General features: G+C 44.4%; 1 protein-coding gene across 1 annotated transcript in view; it reads right to left on the bottom strand.

The window, feature by feature from the left end:
- SLC2A13 (solute carrier family 2 member 13) overlaps positions 1-27061 on the bottom strand; it is a 253233-nt gene extending 226172 nt beyond the window's left edge. The window contains 1 exon segment of the mRNA XM_040343614.1: positions 26198-27061. Within this exon segment, the coding sequence (XP_040199548.1) occupies positions 26198-26769 (572 nt within the window). The 5' untranslated portion in view covers positions 26770-27061.
- Positions 27062-27445: the final 384 nt, after the last annotated feature.

Here is a 27445-nt window from a genome sequence, read left to right as displayed (position 1 = left end):
TTGGTTAAAATATACATATTCGATTTCAGAGTGCTGCTACAGCAGTTTTCGAAATATCTGCAATCAATTTCGCATTCGCATGTTGCGATGTTTCGATAAAATATCAGGAATATTCTGAGCCAATCAGAGCGCTCCTCCAGCATATCTCGAAATTGCGCAATAAATATCGCATTCGCATGTTGCGATATTTCGATAAAATATCACGAATATTCTGAGCCAATCAGAGCGCTCCTCCAGCATATCTCGAAATTCCGCAATAAATATCGCATTCGCATGTTGCGATATTTCGATAAAATATCACGAATATTCTGAGCCAATCAGAGCGCTCCTCCAGCATATCTCGAAATTCCGCAATAAATATCGCATTCGCATGTTGCGATATTTCGATAAAATATCACGAATATTCTGAGCCAATCAGAGCGCTCCTCCAGCATATCTCGAAATTCCGCAATAAATATCGCATTCGCATGTTGCGATATTTCGATAAAATATCACGAATATTCTAAGCCAATCAGAGCGCTCCTACCGCAGTTATTAAAAAATCGCAATTATTTTCGCATTCGCAATAGCGAAAAATCGCAATCAATTAATTTCGATAAAATATCACGAATATTCGAATTTAGCGAATATATCTCGAATATTCGAATATATATTCGAGATATATCGCGAAATCGAATATGGCATATTCTGCTCAACACTACTGTTGAAGAAGCCATCCTTGTTTATCCAGAGATCGTTAGTGATGTGGCCAGAATAGTTACTGCAATGCCACCCACCCAAGTCAGTGTCGAAAGATTATTTTCAGCCCTAAAAATAATAAAGTCTGACTTAAGAGCCTCTATGAAAGAGGATCTGGCAGAGGCAATTCTCTTCCTTAGAACTCTACATTGAATTGATTTGCATTTGCTAAGCCTAGAACTACATTTCAAGATTAATATAAACCATTTCTAGGTTTTACAGATTTTGTTTTTGGTTCATTATAGATAAGCTTTGTTTTTGTTCTAAAACAACCAAATAATGTGGTTTGTATTTTTGAACTGGTAAAGATCCTGTTCCTGGTGTTTATGCCTGCTGCTACTATCCAGCCACTTGATTGATTAATATTTTTTTTTTATAAAACTTTGTTTTCATTGTGTTTGTCTTTTGCTTAAACTGTGCAATACAGTAGACTGTTGTCTTCCCAGCCAGTAGTCCTGTGGTAGGTTGCGTTTCTTTCCCTCAAAGAATGTATAAAATACATTTGCATATTAATACAGAGGAGTCGGGGAGTCGGAGTCGGAAGTACATAAAACTGAGGAGTCGGAGTCGGAACATTTATCTACCGACTCCACAGCCCTGGTGTGTACTAGGCCTTACAGTTTTGGTGTCTTGCCCGGTGTCCATTGGCGGCCTCGTCCGGTCCGGCGTCCGTCTGCGGCCTCGGTGGTGTCCTCCCAGCTTCTCCCGCGCTGTCTCTGTGTCAAATCCCCACTTCCCCCGCTCAGTTTGAAGCCTCCGCCGACATATACCGAGCGCAGTACACTCGGGTATATTCGGCCATGCTCGGCTTCTCACACATAAACGTCACAGAGCGTGACTACGAGCGAAGCCGAGCCTGGCCGAATGTACCCAAGTGTACTGCGCTCGGTATATGTCAACGCAGGCATTCAAACTAAGCGCGGGAAGCGGGTATCGGCGTATATCGCGCACCCACGATTTTGCCCTGATTTTCAGGGCAAAAAAGTGCGCTGTATACGCCGATAAATACGGTATTCACAATAATCACAATTAATAAAATTTAGCATTCAATTAATCATGATCATAGAAATTAACTATGAAACGACAAGACCATTGCTTGTAACGAGTTCCCCATACATCATGAGGATACCAGAAGGCATCTGTTATTAAAGAAAGAAAGACAGAAAGAAAAAAAGTCTATCCATCCATCTACACACTCCAACTTTGATTCTGAACCAGACCAGAAGATTGGAGAAAAGCCAAAGTAGCACCAATATTTAAAAAAGGACCAAGATATATCCCTGGGAATTACAGATTACCGTATTTAATCGGCGTATACCGCGCACTTTTTTGCCCTGAAAATCAGGGCAAAATCGTGGGTGCGCGGTATACGCCGATACCCGTGCTGAGTTTGAACCACTGCACCGGCATATACCGAGCACAGTACACTCGGGTATAGTCGGGCAGACTCGGCTCCTCTCGCGGTCTCGTCCTGTACGTCCTTTGCGTGTAAGGAGCCGAGCCTGCCCGACTATACCTGAGTGTACTGCGCTCGGTATATGCCGGCGCAGTGGTTCAAACTCAGCGCGGGAAGTGGGTATCGAGCGGGGAGGACACCACGATGGCCGCAGAAGGACGCCGGACCGGACGAGGTCGCCGATGGACAGGACGCGATGGACAAGACACCGACGAGGGGCATCCAAACTAAGTATTTTTTTTTTCCAGGAATTTTTCTTCAAGTTCGGGGGTGCGCGCTATACGCCGGGGCGCACAATAGGCCGATAAATACGGTAGTCAATCCAAAGTCAATAATTTGCAAGCTCTTGGAGGGGATAAAGGGACTATACACAAGATTTTTGTAATAAGAACAATATTATTAGCAGTAATCAGCATGGATTCATGAAGAATTGTTCTTGCCAAACCAAATCTATTAACCTATGAGGAGGTGAGTTGCCATCTAGATAAAGGAAGGCCCATAGATGTGGTGTCCCTGGATTTTGCAAAAGCATTTGACAGTTTCCTATAAACGTTTACTGTACAAACTAAGGTCTGTCAGCATGGATCAAACGGAGAGTTCAGAGGGTAGTGATAAATGGGGAGTACTTGGATTGGTCCGGTGTGGAACATGGGGTCCCTCAGGGTTCTGTTCTGGGACCAATCCTTCATAAATGTATTCATAAACGACTTGGGAGGATGGGATAAGGAGTTTTATCTCAGCATTTGCAGACGATACCAAGCTAAGCAGGGCAATAATTTCTCTGCAGGATGTGGAAACCTTGCAAGAAGATCTGAACAAATTAATGGGGTGGGCAACTACATGGCAAATGAGGTTCAATGTTGAAAAATGAAAACAGATATGGGTGGCAAAAACATGAATGAAATCTACTCACTAGGGGGAACCTAGGATAGAAAAGGATCTGGGAGTTTCTAGTAGATGACAGGCTCAGCAATGGCATGCAATGCCAACAGAATTTTAGCATGCATTTAAAAAAGATAATTCCCCCACTCTACAAGACTCTGATCCAGCCGCACCTGGAGTATGCTGTCCAGTTCTGGGCACCAGTCCTCATGAAGGATGTGCTGGAACTGGAGAAAGTACAGAGAAGGGCAACAAAGCTAATTAGGGGCCTGGAGGATCTCAGCTATGGGGAAAGACTGCAAGCACTGAACTTATTCTCTCTGGAGAGAAGATTGTGGTGACCCCACAATAGAGAGAAAACTCTTCTGCAAAAATGGATTTAAAAAGACATGGGCATTCACTAAAATTAGAAGAGAAGCTGTTTAACCTTAAACTGCTTAGAGGTACAGTAAGCGCGGTAAAGATGTGGAATTCTCTTCCACAGGCAGTGGTTTCAGCAGGGGAGCATAGATAATTTAGATCATTTTAAAAAAAAACTATTATATAGGCACCTGAATGACCATAACATACAGGCATATACAATGTAATACTGAAAAGAAGAAAAAAAAAAAAAAAAAAACACACACACACACACACACACACACACACACAGGTTGGACTTAAGTTTTTTTTTAAACCTCGACAACTATGTAAAACAACCAGGAGATTGCTACATATTACACCATTAAAAAATATATAAATCAAAATCGGAATTTAACCCTTTCGGGCTCAAAGTATCTAAACGTTGAATCCAAGATAATTTTTTTTTTTTTTTTAAAGCCAATTCTCTATTTCCATCTCGTCGATTGCGTGGTATACCATCAATAACCATGTATTTTAGCTGTGATACATGTCCCTTTTCCAAAAAATGTCTTGCCATTGGCAATTTGTCAAGTTTGTCCCTAATCGAATATTTGTATCATGCAATCCTTTCTTTAACCTTCTGAGTAGTCTCACCCACATACAAAAACTCACATTGACACTTGATAATGTAAACCACATAAGAAGATTGACATGTGTAGTGATCTTTTATCGCTATATTGTAACACTTATGTGGATGGGAAAAATAATTTTCCTTTTATCATATGAGTACAATGAATTTAGACAAGGGTAGGAACCCTTATTGCATGGACCTAAACATTTTATTGGAGGAGTCTGCAATCGATATTGATAAGACCTCACCAATTGATCAAGTATAGTTTTTCCTCGTCGAGAAGAAGGAACCAACGGTTAATTATCAGATAATATAAACCAGGGCTCAAAATTTAAAGTCATGAGCTACTAGCCAGGCCTCAAGGCATCCTCTCCACCAGCTGCCCCGCCCAACCCCTACCATGTCCCGCCCCCTAATCCCGCCCCTAGACATGCCCTCATAAATCTCATGAAATTACACTTAAAATGTTTTATGTAGAATTAAGTTATAAAAATAAATATTAACAACAACTTTATCCGTGCCCAAAAATGCAGCCTGCCTATGTCTACCAGTGCAGCAAAATGTCCCCATTTTCTAGCCGGAGTCCCCCCACAATTGTAGCCAGAGTCCCCCCCCACATATTGCAGCCAGAGTAACCCCCACACATATTGCAGCCAGAGTCCCCCCCCCACACATATTGCAGCCAGAGTCCCCCCCACACACATATTGCAGCCAGAGTCCCCCTCCCCACACATATTGCAGCCATCGTCGTCCCCCCTGCATCCCACCTGTGCTGGGTAGGAGAGGATCCCAGGCCGAATGGTTCAAGCCGCGGGGAACATTACAGCTTTCAATTCAAAAGCTGTGTTCCCCTGCTGCATGCCTCATATACAGCCCCTCCCCTCTTGTCCGGGAAACTTTGATAGACAGATCACCCATCCAATCCTGAGATGGGTGATATGTCTATCAAAGTGCCCGGACAAGGGGGAGGGGCTGTATAAGATGCGCGCTGCGGGGGAACACAGCTATTGAATTGAAAGCTGTAATGTTCCCTGCGGTTTGAGCGCCGCAGCGCCTCTGCTCTCCTTGCTTGCCCCCCCTGCTCCTCGCCAGCCCTCAAAATTTACTCGCAAAATGCGAGCAGGCGAGTTAGATTTTGAGGGCTGATATAATTCAATGTTTTCTTACTATGTTGAATATACGATTCGAAAAATTATGAAATTGGGACATGTAGGGCATTCTGCGACCAACAGTCTTCACTTTTTTACAATACAAATCATGTCATGCTTTAAACAACCTCTCTAGGATTACCCCACTGTCAGAATCTGCCCTCCATTTCTTTCATACTCACGAGTCTCTGCATCACTTCCAACCCTCGATATAAGTGTCAATTGACTCTGGGGAATAGATTTAAATACATTTCGGGGGATGAAAACTAGAATAATGCAGTAATTGATTTCAATCAGTGGGCTTTCTGTATAGTCACTGATAATTTGTCCATGATGTCAAGAAAAGGCGTCTAATTAAGTCCCCTTTCACACTTATACGACTTGTACCATGATTTTGGATGGCAAAAATCATATGACAAGTCATTCTTTATGATTTTCAATGACTACCATTCATACTGGCACGACTTTAAGTCGCGTTGACTTTGGCATGCTACTTGTACACGACTTGTGCATGAAGGGGAACTCCACGCCAATTAAAAAAAAAAAAAAAAAAAAAACGGCATTGGGTTCCCCCTTCATGAGCATTCCGGGCCCTTCGGTCTGGTATGGATATTAATGGGAACCCCCATGCGGGCAGGGGGCTTATCGGAATCTGGCAGAATCTGGGGGCCCCCAGATCCCGGCTCCCCACCCTAGGTGAATGAGTATGGGGGTACATCGTAGCCCTACCCATTCACTTGGGGGGAAAAGTGTCAAAAAAACAAACACTACATTAGTCAGCTCCGGGGGTCTTCTTCCGACTTCTCCACTCTCCGGGGGTCTTCTTCTGACTTTGGGGGTCTTCTTTACTCTTCTCTGCTCTCTTCTTCTGCTCTCCGATGTCGTCTCTGCGCTCCCCGGTTCTTCTCCCGCTCTCCGGTGCCTTCTTCCTTCTGCCGGGCTGCACCGCTATCTTCTTTGCAGCTCTTTTACTAGCGGCGGCCAGCCCGGTCTTCATTGTCGCCTTCTACCCTCTTCTTTTCTTCCGATGTTGTTGACTCGATGCTCCTTCCCGCTGTAATGCCAAATGTGCTGTGCGCAACGATTTTTATAGGCCTCTTATGACATCACAGTCCCAACATGCTCCGGGTGGTGACGACATAGGGGGGCGGTGTAATTATGTCGTCACCACCCGGAGCATGCTGAGACTGTGACGTCATAAGAGGCCTATATAAATCGTTGTGAGTCCCATATATAGGACCGGGTATGTGTTATTAAGGGAGTTAAACATGTATCCAAAAACTTGGCCATAGGCATAGTGACCGACTCTGTGCTGGATACAATCAGACGGTTAACATGATCTTTAGTTAAAACACACACACATTTTTTTTTTTAATATATATATATATATATATATATATATATATATATATATATATATATATATATATATATATATATATATATAAAAATTGGGGGGGGGGGTGTCACTGGATGTACAGGTAGAAAAGTTTGTGTATCACTGTCAATACTTCCTGCCCATACTGCCTGTCCTACAGTATTTTTAATACCCGAAATGTAGGCTTGTTATCCCCCCAAAAAATTACATACCTTAGTATCTGATTATTTGCCTAAATACCTCTCCCTCATATTGTGTTGTATCCATAATCACAATATAACCCCCTTTATTGGCATCCTTTATTGTTTTTCTATACATATATACTATACATAAAACAATTATTCAGGGGAAAAAAAAAAAAAAATGATAATTGGCATGTGCGCCTGTTATGAAGCCCACAAAAAGCTCTGGTGCAACCAATTACCTCCAGATTCACATAATTCGTGAAATGGTGTCCACCTGTGTGCAATCCAAGTGTCCCATGATCTGTCATTACATATAAACACACACACCTTTTTGAAAGGCCCCAGAGGCTGCAACACCTAAGCAAGAGGCACCACTAACCAAACACTGCCATGAAGACCAAGGAACACTCCAAACAAGGGACAATGTTGTTGAGAAGTGCAAGTCAGGGTTAGGTTATAAAAAAAATATCCAAATCTTTGATGATTCCTAGGAGCACCATCAAATCCATCATAACTAAATGGAAAGAACAAACCTGCCAGGAGACGGCCGCACACCAAAACTCACGGATCGGGCAAGGAGGGCATCAAAGAGGCAGCACAGAGACACAAGGAAACCCTGGAGGAGCTGAAAAGCTCCACAACAGAGACTGGAATGTCTGTACTTAGGATGACAATAAGCTGTATGCTCCATGGAGTTGGGCTTTATAGCAGAGTGGCCAGAAGAAAGCCATTACTTTCAGCGAAAAAACGAAATGGCATGCTTTGAGTTCGCGGAAAGGCATGTGGGAGACTCCCAAAATGAATGGAGGAAGGTGCTCTGGTCTGATGAGACTAAAACTGAACTTTTTGGCCATCAAAGAAAACGCTATGTCTGGGGCAAACCCAACACATCACCCAAAGAACACCATTCCCACAGTGAAACATGGTGGTGGCAGGATCATGCTGTGGGGATGTTTTTCAGCATTCGGGACTGGAAAACAAGTCAGAGTTGAGGGAAATATGGATGGTGCTAAATACAAGGATATTCTTGAGCAAAACCTCTACCACTCTGTGTGGGATTTGAGACTAGGATGGAGGTTCACCTTCCAGCAGGGCAATGACCCCAAACACACTGCTAAAGCAAAACGTGAGTGGTTTAAGGGGAAACATGTAAATGTGTTGGAATGGCCTAGTCAAAGCCCAGACCTCAGTCCAATAGAAAATCTGTGGTCAGACTTAAAGATTTCTGTTCACAAATGCAAACCATCCAACTTGAAGGAGCTGAAGCAGCTTTGGAAGGAGGAATGGTCAAAAAGCCCAGTGGTAAGATGTGGCAAGTTCATCCAGACTTATCCAAAGCGACTTGGAGCTGTGATAGCCACAAAAGGTGGCTCTACAAAGTATTGACTTTAGGGGGGTGAATAGTTACACACTTGGGGGCAGATCCACAGAGAGAGTACGCCGGCGTATCTACTGATACACCGGCGTACTTTCAAATTTCCTGCGTCGTATCTTTGTTTTGAATCCTCAAAACAAGATACGACGGCATCTGGGTTAGATCCGACAGGCGTACGGCTTCATACGCCTTCGGATCTAAGATGCAATTTTTTGGCGTCCGCTGGGTGGCGTTCACGTCGTTGAGTATGCAAATTAGCTATTTCCGACGATCCACGAACGTACGAGCGTCCGTCGCATTCTTTTACGTCGTCTCTAGTCGGCTTTTTCCGGCGTATAATTAAAGCTGCCTTTCGTGGCGTATAGTTAGACCTGCCATGTTAAGTATGGCCGTCGTTCCCGCGTTTATTTTGAATTTTTTTTTTTGTTTGCCTAAGTCGTCCGTGAATCGGGATGGACGTAATTCACGTCTATGTTAAAAAAAAATGACGTCCTTGCGACGTCATTTTGCACAATGCACGGCAGGAAATTTAGGGACGGCGCATGCGCAGTTCATTCGGCGCGGGGACGCGCTTCATTTAAATGAAACACGCCCCCTAATCGTCGATTTGAATTACGCGCCGTTACGCCGCCAGAGATAGACTACGCCGCCGTAACTTACGGCGCAAAATCTTTATGGATTCGAACCAAGGACAAGTAAGTTACGGCGGCGTAGCGTATCTCTGATACGCTGCGCGGGTGCAGATCTCTGTGGATCTGTCCCACGGACTTTGTTATTTTGTCCCATTTGTTGTTTGCTTCACAATAAAAAAAAGAAAGAAATAATCTTTGAGCGGGCAATTTTGAAGTGTGACATATTGGGTATTTACTCGGCGTAACATTGCCTTTCACAATATAAAAAAAAAAAAAAATGTAAAATTGGGCCAACTTTACTGTTGTCTTTTTTTTCCCCATTTCAAATGAGTGTGCTTATAAAGGTCGCTGCGCAAATAGGGTGTGACAGAAAGCATTGAAAACGACCGCCATTTTATTCTCTAGGGTGTTAGAAAAAAAAAAGAAGAAGGTATATGACCAAGTAATTTTCTAGCAAAAAAAAAAACTGTTTTTAACTTCTAAACACCAAATCTCAGAAAGAGGCTCGGTCCTTAAGTGGTTAAGATCGCAGGGGGTGAGAATGCGATCTCGATCCTTAGTGATTAATCATGCAGGTCTAACACATGCATACAAGTACACATAAGCTGTACATTTGGCTAACCTAGGTCAATGGATCTACTGCAATAATTAACAACTTATTCTACAGATCAACCCTTCAAAAATACAGCCTGTCTAAAGGGATCACAGAGATTCCAAATTATGCAAGTGTTATGATGCATCAGAACTGTAGTCAAAGGCATCTGTTGCACTATATAAATTAGCCCCCAAACTGATTTATTATGGATTTTGGCGCTAGATTAGAGGAAGGCACTTGTTTATGTACGATAAGCTTTACTGAAACCGTGTTCAAAAGCATCCAAGGTGCCAAATCCTTTCAAATGAGTTACACTATAGCTGGTTACAGGGAACACAAGGGACACAACATTTTTTGTCGCATCGATTTCACACAGTAATAAAAAAACATTTCACACCTAAAAATTACCAATTAAAAATAAATGCCATTTACAGTTTTTTTACATACATTAAATCTTACTACTGCTAGGTCAATGCAATTAGGTTTTTTAAGAAGAGAATTTATTCAAAAATATACAGTTTGCAACCGTTGTTTCTGCAGAAACACATTTATACTAGTTATGCTAAATGCTGAGCGGTATGCATGCATGTATGTGTGTCGGCAACTCCAAGATGCTCAACAGCTAGAAAACAGATTTAGGAACAAATGTTTTCTGGAAAACTTGGAAGTATATGGCATCAATGCACAAAAAAATCATTTATGTCTTGAACCAAGCCGGGAAACATCCCTGTGAATCCAGTAAATGACAGCAGAAGATGATGCTAGGAAAGCAGGGTTCTGGAAGTCACATAGTATCCTAGCAACCACCTGATGGTCTCTATTTTGAGACCCAGTTGTACAATAGCTTCACTGCTGCTTTAAAAACTAATCACCTGGCAAAGGCTTGACGACCTACTATAAATTAATCACTTTTACTGAACTGATGGAAACATCTACAAGATCATGTCACTCATACAGTCAACGAACTGGAAATGGAGAGGGTAATTCACAATTATTTAACCACTTCCATACAGGGTATTTTCACCCCCTTTCTGCCCAGACCAATTTTTAGTTTTCAGCGCTGTCGCACTTTGAATGACAATTGCGCGGTCGTGCGACGTGGCTCCCAAACAAAATTGATGTCCTTTTTCCCCCACAAATAGAACTTTCTTTTGGTGGTATTTGATCACCTCTGCGGTTTTTATTTTTTGCGCTATAAACAAAAGAGCGAAAATTGAGAAAAAAAAAACACTATCTTTTACTTTATTTAATAAATATCATAATTTTTTTTTTTTTTTATGTTTTTTTTCCTCAGTTTAGGCCGATACGTATTCTTCTACATATTTTTGGTAAAAAAAAAAAATTGCAATAAGCGTATTTGATCGCTTTGCGCAAAAGTTCTAGCATCTACAAAATAGGGAATAGAATTATGGCATTTTACATTTTTTACTAGTAATGGCGGCGATCTGCGATTTTTATTGTGACCGTGACATTGGAGCGGACATATCGGACACTTGACACATTTTTGGGACCAGTCACATTTATACAGCAATTAGTGCTATAAAACTAGGGGGCGCTAAAGGGGTTAATATGTTCCCTAAAGTGTGTTCTAACTGTAGTGGGGAGGGGACTTACAAGGGGAGGAGACCAATGTGTGTTCCTCTGTACTGGGAACACACATCGGTCTCCTCACCGCTGACAGGACATGGATCTGTGTGTTTACACACACAGATCCATGGTCCTGCCGTGATTGTGGGCGCCCGGCGGACATCGCGGCCGCCGGGCACGCGCACCGGGTCCCGAGCAGTGCGGCGGGGGCACGCGCACGCGCCCTAGCCGCCCAGGAAGGCAAGGACGTCATATGACGTCCACCCGGAGGGAGGGAGTGTTCCCCGCCGACGTCATTTTACAATGACTCGGTAGGGAAAGTGTTAATAAACATAAAAAAGGCTGGAACTCCCCTTTAAGCCCAGTGTGCATGGAGCCCAAGACATACAATAAAAACACTGGGTGAAAAGGTAGACATTGTTAGAGCAAGTACGAGTGTTGCTAGGAATTTGCACTTGTTTTCACAAGCGCTGTATTGTATTTTCCCAGCACAGGTAAAAAACACACAGACATGAGAAATGTCATTGTTTTCATGCCATGTATGCAAGATAAAATCAGGAATTTCTAGTACAAATAGGCCCTCGGGCCACACTTTTTAGTGTGTGGTAAAACATTGGGGTGTACGGGTTATGGAATGCATGCTCATTCATTTTTAATATCATTCTCATCACAAACACACCTAAACTTCAGCACACCACAAAAACATATTCAATTACAAAAAGAAAACATTTATGAGATGGAATGTTTTGGTATGTGGACTAGTGAGCACAAGCGAATGTTAAAGTTCCTAAAAACACCTGGCAGTGGGAACACTTTGCGCACCTCATTTCTGACAGGGCAGTTGAACAGCAGACAATCTGTAGGGGTCATACATGGATCAAAATTCAGGTGGTCCCTACTGAACCGGCCAAATTTTGACCCATGTATGGCCAGCCTAACATCCTCCCCATTCCTGCTGCATTTACCTCCGAAGGTGCTGAGCTGTCAGTGCCCATGAAGCAGGTGCAGCGAGCCAGGGATTTTAAACCCTCGCTCTTCTCTGCGCAGCCCTTCCCGGGAAAGACCAGAGAGATTCATGGTGCAGGTGCTCCCCAATCAGAATTGCTCTGGTCCATCCCAGAAGCACTGCACAGAGAAGTAGGCGAAAAGCAAGGATTTCAAGCCAGCTGTGTGGGCACTGACAGCTCGGCATCCCCAGAGGTTAAAGTTCACCAAGGGCGAATGGGCTGTACAGCGATAGTTTACCATTTCATTTAATTTTGAAAAGGTGAACAATTTAAAGTGGGTGTCAACCCTAAGGCTCCATTCACAGTTGTGTGACTTGTCATGTACTTTGGACATGAGTCGTGTTTCTCAACTCCAGGTGCCCCAACAGGTCATGTTTTCAGGATTTCCCTCAGATAAAACAGCTGTGGCAATTACAAAGGCATTAAAAAACTGATCAAATCACCTGTGCAAAATAATGGAAAGCCTGAAACCATGACCTGTTGGGGTGCCTTGAGGACTGGAGTTAAGAAAGGCTCGCCCAACTGGATGATATTTTACTTTAAAAAAATCATTTTTCCATTCCTTTGGTACAACTTATGCCGCGTACACACGACCGGTTTTTATGTCATGGATTTTTCGACACGATTCTTGTCAAGCCTGCCATGCATACACACGATCGTGAAAAAAAAAATGCTCGAGCAAAGCTCGGTGACGTACAACGCGTACGACGGCACTATAAAAGGGGAAGTTTCAATCGAATAGCGCCACCCTTTGGGAAGATTTTGCAAATTTCCTTTCTCATAACTTGCTTCCGAGCATGCATGTTTTTTCTCCGTCGTTAAAGCATACACACAACCGTTTTTCACAACGAGAAAAAACAACGACGTGAAAAAACGACGAGGAAAAATAGAGCAGGTTCTAAATGGCCACTTTTCTCGTCGAGAAAAATGCTCTGGAGCCTACACGATCGTTTTTAATGACCAATTTAAAGAAATGCATTTTTCTCGTCTTGAAAAACGGCATTAGTGTTACCGATCTCCTGCAGTTCCATGCAGCCTCTTTGTCTACACGCATGTAATCCATTGCGGTGCTTTGTGCATTTGCAGGAGCCTACAGTCTCTAGTGAAAGCGCAAAGAGCAATGCTGGAAAGCAAATGGAATACAGGTACAGAGTGTTGTGCCATTTAACAGGAAGCACTTGCACAAGGACCTACATCGTCCACTTTATTACCTTGCCAGTACCAGTTGGACCCTCTTTTGCTTTGAGAACTGTCTTTTTTCTTTGTGGCATAAATTTACCAAGGCGTTGGAAACATTCCTCAGAGATTTTGGTCTATATTGACATGACAGCATCACACAGTTGCTGAAGATTTGTTGGCTGCACATCCATGATGCACATCTCCCATTCCACCATATCCTAAAAGGTGCTCTATTGGATTGAGATCTGGTGACTGGAGACCATTGGAGTACAATGAACTCATTGTCATGTTCAAGAAACCAGTATGAGATGATTTGAGCTCTGTGACACGGTGCATTATCCTTCTGGAAGTAGCCATCAGAAGATGGGTACACTGTAGTCAAAGGGATGGACATGGTCAGTAACAATACTCAGGAATTAAACGATGGTCAATTGGTACTCAAAGGGGCTCAAAGTATGCCACCAGCCAGCCTAAACCAGTGATGCAAGGCAGGATGGATCCATGCTTTTATGTTGTTTACACCAAATTCTGACCCTCCCATCTGAATGTCGCAGCTGAAATCGAGAATCAGACCAGGCAACGTTTTTCTAATCTTCTAGTGTCCACTTTTGGTGAGCTTCTGTGCAATGTAGTCTTAGTTTCCTGTTCTTGGCTGACAGGAGTGGCACCCGGTGTGGTCTTCTGCTGCAGCCCATCTGCTTCAAGGTTCGATGTGTTGTGCATTCAGAGATGGTATTCTGCATACCTTGGTTGTAGTGAGTGGTTATTTGAGTTACTGTAGCCTTGCCATCATCTCAAACTAGTCTGCCCATTCTCCTCTGACATCAACATGGCATTTTTGCACACACACACACACCTGCAGCTCACTGAATTTTTTCCCTTTTTGAAACCATTCTCTGCAAACCAGGCAACCTCGGCACGCCAGCTGTGGTGAAACTACAAATTCCACCATGCCTCCATCTCTAGGAGACATGCCTGTGACCGTCAGGGTCTTGCAATGTCTCATGGGACTTGTAGTTCAACCACAGCTAGAGGGCTGAGGTTCCCTACACTTGCTGTAAACCATAGAGATGGTTACAAGTTGAAAATCCCAGTAGATCAGTCATTTTTAAAATACTCAGACCAGCCCATCTGGCTTCATCAACTATGTCGCATTCAAAAATCACTTAAATCTCCTTTCTTCCCCATTCTAATGCTCTGTTCGAACGTCAGCAAGTCATCTTCACCATGTCTAGATGCCTAAATGCATTGCGTTGCAACCATGTGATGGGCTGAGTATCAATTTGTGCATACATATACACACACAGTATCTCAAAAAAGTGAGCGCATCCCTCCTATTTTTGTAAATATTTTATCTTTTACACTGAAGAAATTACACTTTGCTACAATATAAAGTAGTTAGTATAGAGCTTCTATAACTAAGTTTGCAGTCCCTCAAAATAACTCACACAGCCATTAATGTCTAAACCGCTGGCAACAAAAGTGAGTACCCCCGTAAGTGAAAATGTCCAAATTGGGCCCATAAAGTGTCAATATTTTGTGTGGCCACCATTATTTTCCAGCACTGCCTTAACCCTCTTGGGCATGGAGTTCACCAGAGCTTCACAGGTTGCCACTGGAGTCCTCTTCCACTCCTCCAACTGACATCACAGAGCTGGTGGATGTTAGAGACTTTGCGCTACTCCACCTTCCATTTGAGGATGCCACACAGATACTCAATAGGGTTTAGGTCTGGAGACATGCTTGGCCAGTCAATCACCTCTACCCCCAGATTCTTTAGCAAGGCAGTGGTCATCTTGGAGGTGTGTTTGGGGGCAATATGTCGGAATACTGCCCTGCGGCCCAGTATGTCTATCACATTACATGTTGGCATTCATGGTTACCTCAATGAACTGTAGCCCCCCCAGGGCCGGCAGCACTCCATGCAGCCCCAGAGCATGACACTCCCACCACCATGCTTGACTGTAGGAAAGACACGCTTGTCTTTTTACTCCTTCCTCACCTGGTTGCCGCCACACACACACTTGACACCATCCGAGCCAAAAAAATGTTTCTTAAAAATGTGCAGCTTACACCTGTGTGCAGAGTCAACCTAGTTCAAATGTATTTCCTACCGAAATTCTTATTTGTGTTTAGACACACTCCGATTTGTATCCCAAATTTTTTCTTCAACAAATTGCATCAGGCCTTCAGCTCTTTTGTATGGAGGGGCTCTGTACCCAGAGTGGCTAGAACCACACTGCAACTCCCTGTCGGGGGGGGTGGGCTGGCGATGCCGAACTTTAGGAAATATTACTGGGCAGCTGTCCTGGTGTCGGTGAGGTGGTTGGCAACATAAGACCAATCTAACCCAGCTAGAAGCCACTATACTGGGGTCGTACTCAGAGCTCAGCAACTTAGTATATAGAGGGTACAGATCCGGCCCCCATGCAGACCATGGCTACAGAGTGGAAAAAGGCTTCCATGACCATGATGGGACCTGGGGAGTCTTCACCCTATACTCCACTGTGGGGTAACCCATTTTCACATCATCTGCAGACTGTCCCAGACCCACAGTTATGGACTCAATCTAGGGGTCAGGACGCTGTGTGACATTATGCCCAACAACCATCTTCTCTCTTTTGCTGAGCTGAAAACTCGATTCTCACTCCCCCCCGGATGAACTTCAGGTATCTACAGCTTCAGGATTCTGTTAGAGCACAGTTTTCTGACCCTGTCATCCTTGAACCCCATTCAGTAGAGACTCCTCACTCCCCTCCATATATTTCCGGCTCACGTGTCCAGGGGATGGAGGGGTGAGTAGGGCCTGGCGACGTGACATACCGACCCTGACGAAGACTGAACTGAAGCCCTTCAACAATACATTCCTCTCATGATATCCGCCAAGGACAGATTTATCCAATTAAAATTCATACATGGGGCATATTAGACGCCTCAGAGGCTTTCAGTCATATACCCCACAGCTGATGCCGTGTTCCCGAGGTGTAGGAGGGAAGTGGGTAATTTTATACATATGGTTTGGACATGCCCAGCCATTCAGGTCTTTCGGCAGGCGGCGGTTGCCGCTATACATTGGATCAGCGGAGTCCCCCTTACCTTCCCGTTAGGCATAACAGATAATTTACCCACCAGGGACACACAAGAAAATGTTCATATTTTATGCGGTATACTATGCGCGAAAAACAATACTGCCTAGTTTGAAAAAACCTAACCCCACCCGAGGTTCCCACCTGGAAAACTATCATAAATGACACTTTGCCACTGTACAAAAATGACATATGGCCTCTCCCTCTTTCTTTCTTCCCTCCCCCCCAGGGAATTGTACCCCCCCTCTCCCTGCCCTGACAAGGGATAGCTACTTCCCCTTTTTTTGCCTTCCCCATGCCAGCCCTAAGGGTACTACACTGCACTGCTTAATGTTCAATTTACAGATTGTTATAACTATGTCGAATATGAACATGTCTCAAGGGCTTTTATACCTATGTCTAGGGATGTTGTAAAGATATTTGCTTTGTATGACCTATGCTGATGTTCCACATGTAGCCTGCGGTTTTTGTACTTCAATAAATATCATTCTGTTAAAAAATGTTTTTTATCTTGGTCTCATCAGACCACAGGACATGGTTCAGTAATCCATGTCCTTAGTCTGCTTGTCTTCAGCAAACTGTTTGTGGGTTTTCTTGTGCATAATCTTTAGAAGAGCCTTCCTTCTGGGACGACAGCCATGCAGACCAATGTGATGCAGTGTGCGGCGTATGGTCTGAGCACTGACAGGCTGACCCCCCACCCCTTCAACCCCTGCAGCAATGCTGGCAGCACTTATACGTCCATTTCCCAAAGACAATCTCTGGATATGCCGAGCACGTGCACTCAACTTCTTTGGTTGACCATGGTGAGGCCTATTCTGAGTGGAACACATTTTGTTAAACCGCTGTATGGTCTTGGCAACCGTGCTGCAGCCCAGTGTCAGGATCTTGGCATTCTTCTTATAGCCTATGCCAGTGATGGCAAACCTTGGCACCCCAGTTTTTTTAAAACTACATTTCCCATGATGCTCATGTACTCTGTAGTGGAGATGAGCATCATGGCAAACGTAGTTCCAAAACATCTGGGGTGCCAAGGTTCACCATCACTGGCCTAGGCCATGTTTATGTAGAGCAACAATAATTTTTTTCAGATCTTCAGAGTTCTTTGCCATGAGGTGCCATGTTGAACTTCCAGTGACCAGTGTGAGCGATAAAACCAAATTTATCGCAGCTGCTCCGCATTCACACCGAGACCTTGTAACACTAACGAATTACATGACGCCATGGAGGGAAAATGTCTAATTGGGCCCAAATTTGGACTTAGGGGTGTACTCACTTTTGTTGCCAGTGATTTAGACATTAATGGCTGTGTGTTGAGTTATTTTCAGGGGACAGCAAATTTACACTGTTATATAAGCTGTACACTCACTAATTTACATTGTAGCAAGGTATCATTTCGTCAGTGTTGCCACATAAGATATAATAAAATATGTACAAAAAAAAAATGTGAGGTGTGTACTCACTTTGTTTTTTGAAATACCATACAGTGAACTTTATTTTGTTGCATAGTTAATAAAAGTATAGACAAAGCTGTTTTTGGCCTTCTCTTCAGCCTGGTTCACACCTATGCATTTTTTTGTGCGTTTTTAGTTTTACAGAAACGCACTACAGTCCATTAAGCATGGTTTCCTATGGGTCATTGTCACATCTCTATTTTATGGTAAGGGCCAGGGACTTTTCTCAGGTTTTTGTTTCCATAGGCTTCAATGGATCAAAAAGATGTATTGAAAAAAAACACAAAATGCAACTGGAATACACAAACTGCAACCTGCATAGGAGTGAACCAGACCTTCTGGTAGAGCAGCACGATTAATCGTATTATAATCGCGATCGATTCATCCCCCGCGATCACCAGCCTGGATTACCTCTATTTTTCCAGGATGTAGACTGGACCGGAGAAGAAGCCGCAGAACGTAAATGTCATTCAGCAGAGAGTGTGATGTGCCACTGGATGGATGCCTGGGCGTGGGCGGTACCATGTTTCTTAGCCAGGAAACACTGCAGTGAGTGCGCACTGCGCACCAGCATTGATCCGATGCCAGGCATTTCCATCACAAATGTGAGCATAAATTATGGGAATATTACTACTTACTGCTTGACATCTAGAAAGAAAGCCCATGACATAGGAGGGGGTAATCTCATTCCTCCCTATCTTACCATGCTGCACCACCCACAGTCAGATCTACATAAATGGTTAATTAAAAAAAAAATAAAAAAAAATCTATATAAAAGTTTAAACTCAAGGAAAAAAATAAATAAAATGTATATATTTATTTTTCTGCGCAGTTTCATAAGGGCCATTTTTTGAGAATCGTGATCTTTATTCTAAGCAAATGAATCACGATTCTCATTTTGGCCAGAATCGTGCAGCTCTACCTTCTGGGTCACAGAAGTGCACTTACTTGCTACAGCCCGGTGTCAGCTGACATCCCAGATACGCTTTAAGCTATAAAAGGACCCCAACAGTAATGTTGGGATCTACCCAGATGCCCGATAGGCAACAGCTGACTCAGCATGCTGGTTTAACTCTTCCAGGCCTGACACTCGTGAGTGCTAGAGGGGATGAACCGATAGTCCTTCTGGAGCATAGAGCGATGACTAAGAACTGAGCGATCAGCAGGCAGTATTTATGTACAGTTTGTTTTTTTGCATTCCCACACTTCTTTTTAAATGTGCTGCTGTCATTTAAAAGAGATCGAAAAAAACAAAAGTGTATCTGAAGCTAAACTTTTTTTTTTTCAGGTTTAGGTAGATTGTAAGGCTACATTCACATTGACAGCCAGGTTCAGTTGCCAGAGAGAAGCAGTAGACTCTTGACAGCGGATCTAAATGATATATGCACACAGTGTGTGCAAACAGACGCAACTGTCAGATTTGCATTCTGTACCAATCAACAGCCGGTGTTCTAACGATATGGTTCCCCCTTGACTGCGCAGGCGCAATCCGAGCCAACGGAAATCCCCGAGCTTGAACAGCTGTAGACGCGCTCGCTCCCGATGCTTAGTAATACAAGGCGCTTTATTCTTCATGTCGCTCTATACAGCAAGGGGCGGAACAGATGGGATATTGAGCAGTGCTTTTTTGTTTATACACGCCGCTCTATACAGCAAGGGTTGCATTTAAACATATTTTTAAAAAAAAGCACTGCTCAATATCACATCAGCCTCCGCCCCTTTCTGCAGCGTGTAGTATAGAGCGGCGTGTCAATATCACATTAGTCTCTGGCCCTTTTTCCACCCCTTGCTGTATCATCGGGAGTGAGCGCGTCTAGAGCCGACGAACAGCTGTTGAGGCTCGGAAATTTCCGTGGCCTCCTACTGCACATGCTCAGTCGAGGCCGGACTCTATCCGATAGGGGAACCAGCTCGACAAGACACCGGCGCCACTCATCCAAGTGGTTACATGCAAACAGAGACCGACTGACCCTGGATGCAAACAGTGTGCTTCTAGGGACATTGTTCCTCTCTGAACACATACTGGCCGCAGCAAATTGGTCAATTTGTATTTAGCTATAGTACAGTTGCGTCCAGAGGAGGGCATTTAGCCACCTCTGAAATGTGGCAAACCAACAGACCCCAAGGTCAAAATGAATGCAACCTAAACAAAATAAAAAATAAAAAAGTCAAAACCCCATCAGGTTTACATCGATGTGGGGAATCACTACATTTATCTTGCTATTCATTGTCCCCATGTCAGACAGTGCTTATTAAAATCTAAAATGTTATGGTTGTCACTAGAACAGGAGGTGGGGGTAAATATTCCAATGGGAATACCAGTTTCCCTCAACTGTTTTGAAGGAAAGTTCCCCTCAGCTTAGAGAGATTTCAATTCAGGATAAGAAAAAAAAAAAAAAAAAATCTCCACAAAGATGACCATTTTTAACCATTATCTACTAAAGTGTTTGTGTTAACCTTTTTGTTGTTTTAATTTATTTATTTTTACCATAGTTCCCCCATAGCAAGCAGCATAGAATTACAGTGAAAAAAAAAAAAAAAGTGTACCCTTTGAATCATTTTTAGTTTAAATACATTTTAAGTGCAAAATAAAGTGTGGAGAGTCGTAGTGCTCAATTCCACTATGGAGGACATTTCTGAATCCTGTCGTAAGGCAAAGCAATGCCAAGCAGGAGTAGTGTGAATCAACACAAGGAAGATTTCATAGAAAGTTACAGCCCAAGATATACAATTCTTGTTTTGGCTGCTCCACAATCACACTGGCAACTGACTGAAATGTAACCCTGACCCGTTAAAAGTAGAATTTTGTCCAAAACCTAACTAATCCTAAAACTGTCCCCTCCTCCTCCTAACACCTATTCCGCCTAACCTATGCAAGAAATTTGTATCCTTAACCAATTTTCAGACCGCTCTGGTCATGTAATTTCCATGTGAGCCAGCACCAGCTGAAGAGGAGGGAAGAGTGTGCGCTCAACAGCAGGTAGTAACGCCTAGAAGCACAATGCCACCTCTAGGCTTCAATGGCCCATGCCTTGTTGATGCTCCCTCCTCTCCCCTGCAGCAGCACTGGTAGACACAATGGAGAGGGATTATATGATCGTACCGAAGTGGGATGAAAATAGGCAATAATACACATCTTTCTTACACAGGCTAGTTAGGGGGAAGGGACCGTTTTTAAGGCTCGTTAGGGTATGCCCGGAATTCCACTTTAATTATGCATCTATTTAGAGAGGAAATCTGTCTTGGAACTTTGCTAGCTGTCACACTTGACTGCACAGAAAAAACAGACACAGGTCTGTAAAGCTTTCACAGATTTTGCCGATTTGCAACTTGTGTTCCTAATCGGCTTGATAACTGTCCCCCATGTTGGCTCGTCCTCTTCTCCATGTGGCCCAATAGTAAGCAAGGGCACACGTGCAGGCTCAATCCTGAGCCAGGTCGTGCGCATCCATTGACACACGCAGCATGTCTCAGCCCCACCCCCTGCTCTCTCCTCACAGCATTTAATTAATGGCCAATGGCTCCTGCTGCTTTAGTCCCTGTGAGAAGTGGGCGAGGGGAGAGACCACACAGACATGCACAGTGCTCGCTTGATGGAGGACTTAGGTGTTTAGGGAGGAGTCTGGGTAGCAAAGCTGTAAATCATGTTTTTACCTTAATGGGGTGAATGCATTAAAAAAGGTAAAACATTTTAGCTTTAGAACCACTTATGCAGAGAATGCATTAGAGTAATATTTTTTTTGCATTTAGAACCACTTTAAATACACTAATAAATTTAAGCCAAAGTTAGAGCAACAGTTTTGTTCCTTTTGGTATGAAAGTTTGACAAATAACAGCTGATCATTATAAAAACAACTGCTTGTGGGAAATGGTTTGTCCCATCCCTGTATAGCGATAAATCCAGAAGAGAGCTTGTTCTTTTGAAAAAACAGCAGGATCACCAGGTTGGAAAAAAAAAAAAAAAGACTGAAAAAGATCTAATGGGAACCATCACATCAAATAATTGGTAAGCTGAAACATATTAAAGGTGCTTTTGGGTTGAATACCACTCTAGAGGACCATGTGGCTTTTTTCACATGGGCCTCATCTTGTATAAGAGCAGGGTGAACAGCAAGCTTTGTTGAAGCTTTTAAAGTATCATTTAAGTCCAGTTTGTAAATGATGACAGATCCTAATGGGAGTGCCGATTGTCACTTTAAAGTGGAACTGAGAGAGATATATATATATATATATATATATATATATATATATATATATATATATACACATACATAATTAGATGTTGATGAACCTCACCTGCCTGATAAATATGAAGAACTACTAAAGGTTCCCTCCCGCTCACAGTTTGATCCCCTTTGGAATGAACGGGATGGAGAAGACCTGTATAGATTCATCCTCTCATCCCCCTACACATCCCAATACTTCACACAACTCCAGATGGCCCTAAAGACATAGCGGCTTACTTCGTAATGGACTCTGACGTATTCCTAATGACCCTCATTTGGATAAAGGTTGTCCCCTTATTAGGATGGCACTCACTCATTTTGTTAGTTCTGTATTGTAACCTTGATAGACACTACTTACCGGTTGATTAACTATTAAATGTTGGAGTATTCAATTAATATATAATGTTTGATTGTATGTACTATGCTCTTTGTAACCTGTTTTTATCCTGTTACTGTGAAAATCTTGTGAAGCCCCAGACAATTTTGAAAAAAAAATTCAATATTTTTAACTTTTTGCTATAATAAATATCCCCCCAAAAAAAACTAAAAAAAAAAAACTATTTTTCTCAGTTTAGGCCGATACATATTCTTCTACATATTTTTAGTAAAAAAAAAAACGCAATAAGTTGGCAATAATTGATTGGTTTGCGCAAAAGTTATAGCGTCTACAAAATAGGGGATAGTTTTAGGGCATTTTTATAAAAAAAAAAAGTCACTAGTAATGACTGCGATCAGCAATTTTTATCGGTACTGCAACTTTATGACGGACACATTGGACACGTTTGACACCATTTTGGGACCACTGTCATTTTTACAGCGATCAGTGCTATAAGAATGCACAGATTACTGTAAAAATGACACGGACAGTTAAGGGGTTAACCTGTAGGGGCGCTGAAGGGGTCAAGTGTGACCTAGGGAGTGATTCTAACTGTTAAGGGGCATGGCTTGCCGTGACGCGTCACTGATCCAGATGACAGGGAACAGACGATCAGTGACAGTGTCACTAGGCAGAATGGGGAGAGGCTTGTTTACACTTGCCTCTCGCCGTTCTGCAGCTCTGTGACCCGATCGCGGGACACCGGCGGACATAGAGTCCGCGGGTCACGGAGGGCATCACCACAAGGCCGGCAAATTAAAGGGGGCGTATATATACCCGTTTGCCCAGCCGTGCCATTCTGTCGACGTAAAAGTGCGTGCGTCGGTCAGCAAGCAGTTAAAGAGACATGCACTGTGTCTTGTACAACAAAACCCCCTACCTGCCTGTCATCTCCTCAGGCACTGTAAACTGAGCATGTGCAGCTCAGCTTACAATGCCAGACTGGTCTCTGGGTGCCAGGATAAAAGCCTCCTGCACATGCGCAAGAGTGACATAACCCACTCTGCCAGCCAATGAAGAGACCTGAAAACCAGCACTGAGAAGATGCCAGTGCCAGACCATCGGGATAGGCGAGTATGGAGACTTTGTTCCCCTTTAAAGCAGAACTTCACTGTATCTGAGCACAACAAACCAGAAAAAGCTATTGAATTCTATTTTAATATTCAAAGAAAACCACCCAGATAGGATGCACTTTCAAACCGATTTACTACTAAGGGTTAAAAACAGTCAATGTTGACAGAGTAAGAGCCCTTTCACACTGGAAACGCCTATAGCGGAGTGTTAAAAATAGCGGTAAAACACTGCTATTTTACCGCGATTTTTCCATGGGGAGCGTTTTGAGCGTTTTAATAGCGCTATTTTTACCGCAAAAAAGCTGCAAAAACGCACCAGTGTGAAAGGGCTCTTAAAGTGATCGTAAAAGCAGACTTTTTTTACCTTACTGCACTCAATGCCAGTGTTTCTCAACTCCAGTCCTCAAGGCACTCTAACAGGTCATGTTTTCAGGATTTCCCTCAAATGAAACAGCTGTGGTAATTACTAAGGGCTCTTTCACACGGAGCGGACCATTTCTGGGTCCACTCCGTGTGTCTCCGTCGGCTCAGCGGGGATCCCCGCTGAGCTGTCAGTGGATAGGGCGGTCCCCGCACACAGTGCAGGGACCGCCCTGTCTCAGCTGCGCTCTGCCCTATGGGGAACCGGATGCAGACGGACTGTCTGTCCGTCTGCATCAGTTCCGTTCCGCCGGACGGAAGAAAAATAGGGTTTTCTTCCGTCCGAAAACCGGATCCCGACTGACGCGGACGCTAGCGGATGCTCCATCCGCTAACGGACGCGATCCCATAGGGATGTATTACAAGTCCGTTAAAGGACTTGTAATAATGGACAGGCGTAGCGGACGTCTGAAAGGGGCCTAAGGCAGTGAAACTGATCAAATCACCTGTGCAAAATAACGGAAAGCCTGAAAACCTGTTGGGGCGCCTTGACTGGAGTTGAGAAACACTGCTCTATGCAGTTAGAGCCCTTTCACACTGGTGCGTTTTTGCAGTAAAAATAGCGCTATTAAAAACGCTCATAAAACGCTCCAAAAACGCCCCTCTCCATTGAAATGAATAAGATGTAAAAACGCGGTAAAATCGTGCTGTTTTACCGCTATTTTAACGCTCCGCTATAGGCGTTTCCAGTGTGAAAAGGCTCTTACAGTAAAAAACCTGCCTGCACAGCATCCCCCTTAAATACATACCTGAGCCAATCTCAAGCCAGTGATGTGCACAAAAGCTGGAAATTGCCCCCCCCCCCCCCCACAGCCCCCCTAATAATACCAGAGTCCCTTCTCGAACCAGCGATGCGCAAGGGAACCTCAGCTGTCCTGGGTCTCTCTCTACTCACACAGCAGCTAGAGCTATTGGCTCTCACAGCCAGTGAGCCAAATAAAAAAAAAGGAGCAGAGGGCAGGGCTGAGTCGCAGCTCTGTGTCTTATGGATGCCTAGATCGGGGCTCAGAAGCGATCATGCACCAGTGCCCCCATAGCATGCGGCTTGCTACTGGGGCACTGGTTAAGCAGGAGTAGTCAGGAGAGCTAGTGGGGGGACCCAAGTAGTAGAGGATTGAGGCTGCTCTGTGCAAAACCATTACACAGAGCACAAACGTATGATACTTTTGTGTTTTTTAAAACAGACCTTTTAAAAAAAAAAAAAAAAAAAAACACTTAAAGAGGAGGTCTGCCCACCGCTGCGAAAATTTCAAGCCAGCAGCTGCACATACTGCAGCTGCTGACTTAATAATCGGACACTTACCTGTCCTGGAGTCCAGTGATGTCAGCACCACAGCTGATGTTTCCATTGGCTAGTTGGGTGCATGCCACCTCCATTGCGAGTAAGGGAACCCGGCAATGAAGCCTTATAGGTTCATGCCGGGAACCCTACTGCGCATGCACAAGGCTCCACTCCTCTCTCCTACTGGCCCGGCGGCCAGGGAAGGAGGAGGGAGCCCGGGCGGTGACATCAATACCCGCTGCTGAGGCTTCCAGAAGTGGCAACAGGATACCTGTGAAAGAAGGTATCCCGCCCCCATCCACCACGAAAGGTGCCAAATGTGGTACCGGGGTGGAAGTACAACGAGCGGAAGTTCCACTTTTGGGAGGAACTCTGCTTTAACCGCTTGCCGACCACATAATATACAATTACAGAGGCAAGGGGACTCCTGCACCAGATCACGTACTAGGTACACGTACCACTGGAAACCCAGCTGTGCTGTGATTAGGAAGATGGCCAATGGATGCCCGCCATCACCTGCTGATCATTTACACAGGACAAAGCCCTGTCCTACCAGTGGGGAAGTAATGGATTTTCTTTTCTGCAAAGCAGGGAATAAAATCAATTGCTTGACTTAGTAAAAGCACCTCATGGCACACAAAAATACTGGCTAGGAACACATTTAATCGCCCTAGATGTTAAACCCCCTCCCAGCAGTGGGACAAAGGTCATCTCGAGCCCAGGGCGAATATGCCAAACTGTGTCCCCACCCCCCAAGGTGTATGAGCATTAATCTGCATGCATACCCCCCCACCCAAGCATAAATTCCCCCACTTTCCAGTACAAATCTGCCCCCATGCTGAAGTCCCCCCACTCCCAGCACAAGTCTTTGCAGGTTTGGGGTTTTGTATGCTCCCCCCCCCCCCCAAAAGAAGTTTGGCACTGCCCGCCACTGTTAGAATCACTTTAAGCAAGCTGCTAGCAGGCTTCCAACAAGCATTAAGTAGTACTGAAGCCTGCTAGCAGCTTGTATAAAGTGGCAATCAGCACACCCCTTAGGATCAGACTGGAGGTGAATGGTACTTGCTGATCGGGAGTGTCTTCTAGAATGTGAAGCTGATGTGAGTGGAGTGATGGTCCTCCAGCTGTGTGTAGAGGATGGGCACTTACCGATGCCGAGTCCCACCACCACCCGGCCCCCTAGCAGGGTCTCCTTGTCCCGCGCAGCGGCCAGTATAGCGGCTCCCGCCATGAACATCAGGCTGGCCAGGAGGATGCACGGTCTGCGCCCCACAATTCCATTCAGCACCCCGCCTGCCAGAGCCGACACGGCCGCCGCCCCCACCGTGCTGGACACCAGCAGCTCCTGCCACAGAGCCGACAGGTTCATGTCCTTCTTCAGCAGCAGCATGGCCCCCGACACCACCCCAGTGTCATAGCCGAACAGGAAGCCCCCCAGGGCGGAGAACACCGACACCACGTATACAAAAGTCGGGGTGACATCCTGCTGGAACTGCCGGCGGGCCGCCCGCTCCAGGTCTCCCCCAGTCATTGAGGAGGAGCCCCCCCTGCCCTGACTGTTAATGCTGCTGCACGAGTCGGCGGCTATGAGGCTCCTCTCCCCGGCTCCCTCCTCCGGCTGCTGAGGCTGAGGCGGCTTCCTCCTCTTCTTCTCCCCCATCAGGTTGCTCAGGCTCCGTAGGGTGTACTCCACATTGTCGCTGGCTTTGCGGGACATAAGTGGTGACTGGTGAGGCCGTTTGGGTCACACGTGTGGAGCTTTACAAGAGCAGCCCGGAGCACAGCATCGTACTTTACGGCCACTTTGTGCCTCTTCGCTCCAGGTGACTGAACCTCTCTCTCCCCCCTCACAGGATACAAGCGGACAGAGGCGGCCACACACTCACCGCGCTCATACGGGAGAAGAACGCTGTCAAAACTGGAGGGGCGGGGTTGGGCTCGTCACATGACAGGCAGCAGCTGATTCTCTGACGTCACCGGGAGGCTTCAGAGGTGTTTTCGCCTCCAGTCAGTAGGCTTTTCATATCCGTGTACTCTCCTCAGATCCGGGAGAGGCTGATCCTCATATAATGACACTCATCAGGCTTCATAGGGCGATGGAAGCAGGCATCTGCACTCTACTCTATGAATAAAGCATATTATCCCTCTAAGCATACATTTACTGATTGAACGCTACAAACTAACACAGCGATTTTTTTTCTCACTAGTAATCAATTCTTAATCAATAAAGCGATCGTATGAGATCAAATGAACCAAAGGGGTTATCATTTCCATTGATTTTGCCAAGATAAATCTGATAATGCAGATAGAGAGAACAGCGTGGTCAAACAATAATGATAAAAGGTCATTCATGGAAAAAAAAGAAAAGATAAATCTGATAATGCAGATACAGA

This window comes from Rana temporaria, chromosome 3 (assembly GCF_905171775.1).
Source record: "Rana temporaria chromosome 3, aRanTem1.1, whole genome shotgun sequence".
In the NCBI taxonomy this organism is placed as follows: domain Eukaryota; kingdom Metazoa; phylum Chordata; class Amphibia; order Anura; family Ranidae; genus Rana; species Rana temporaria.
This window is presented reverse-complemented; position numbering and strand designations above follow the sequence as displayed.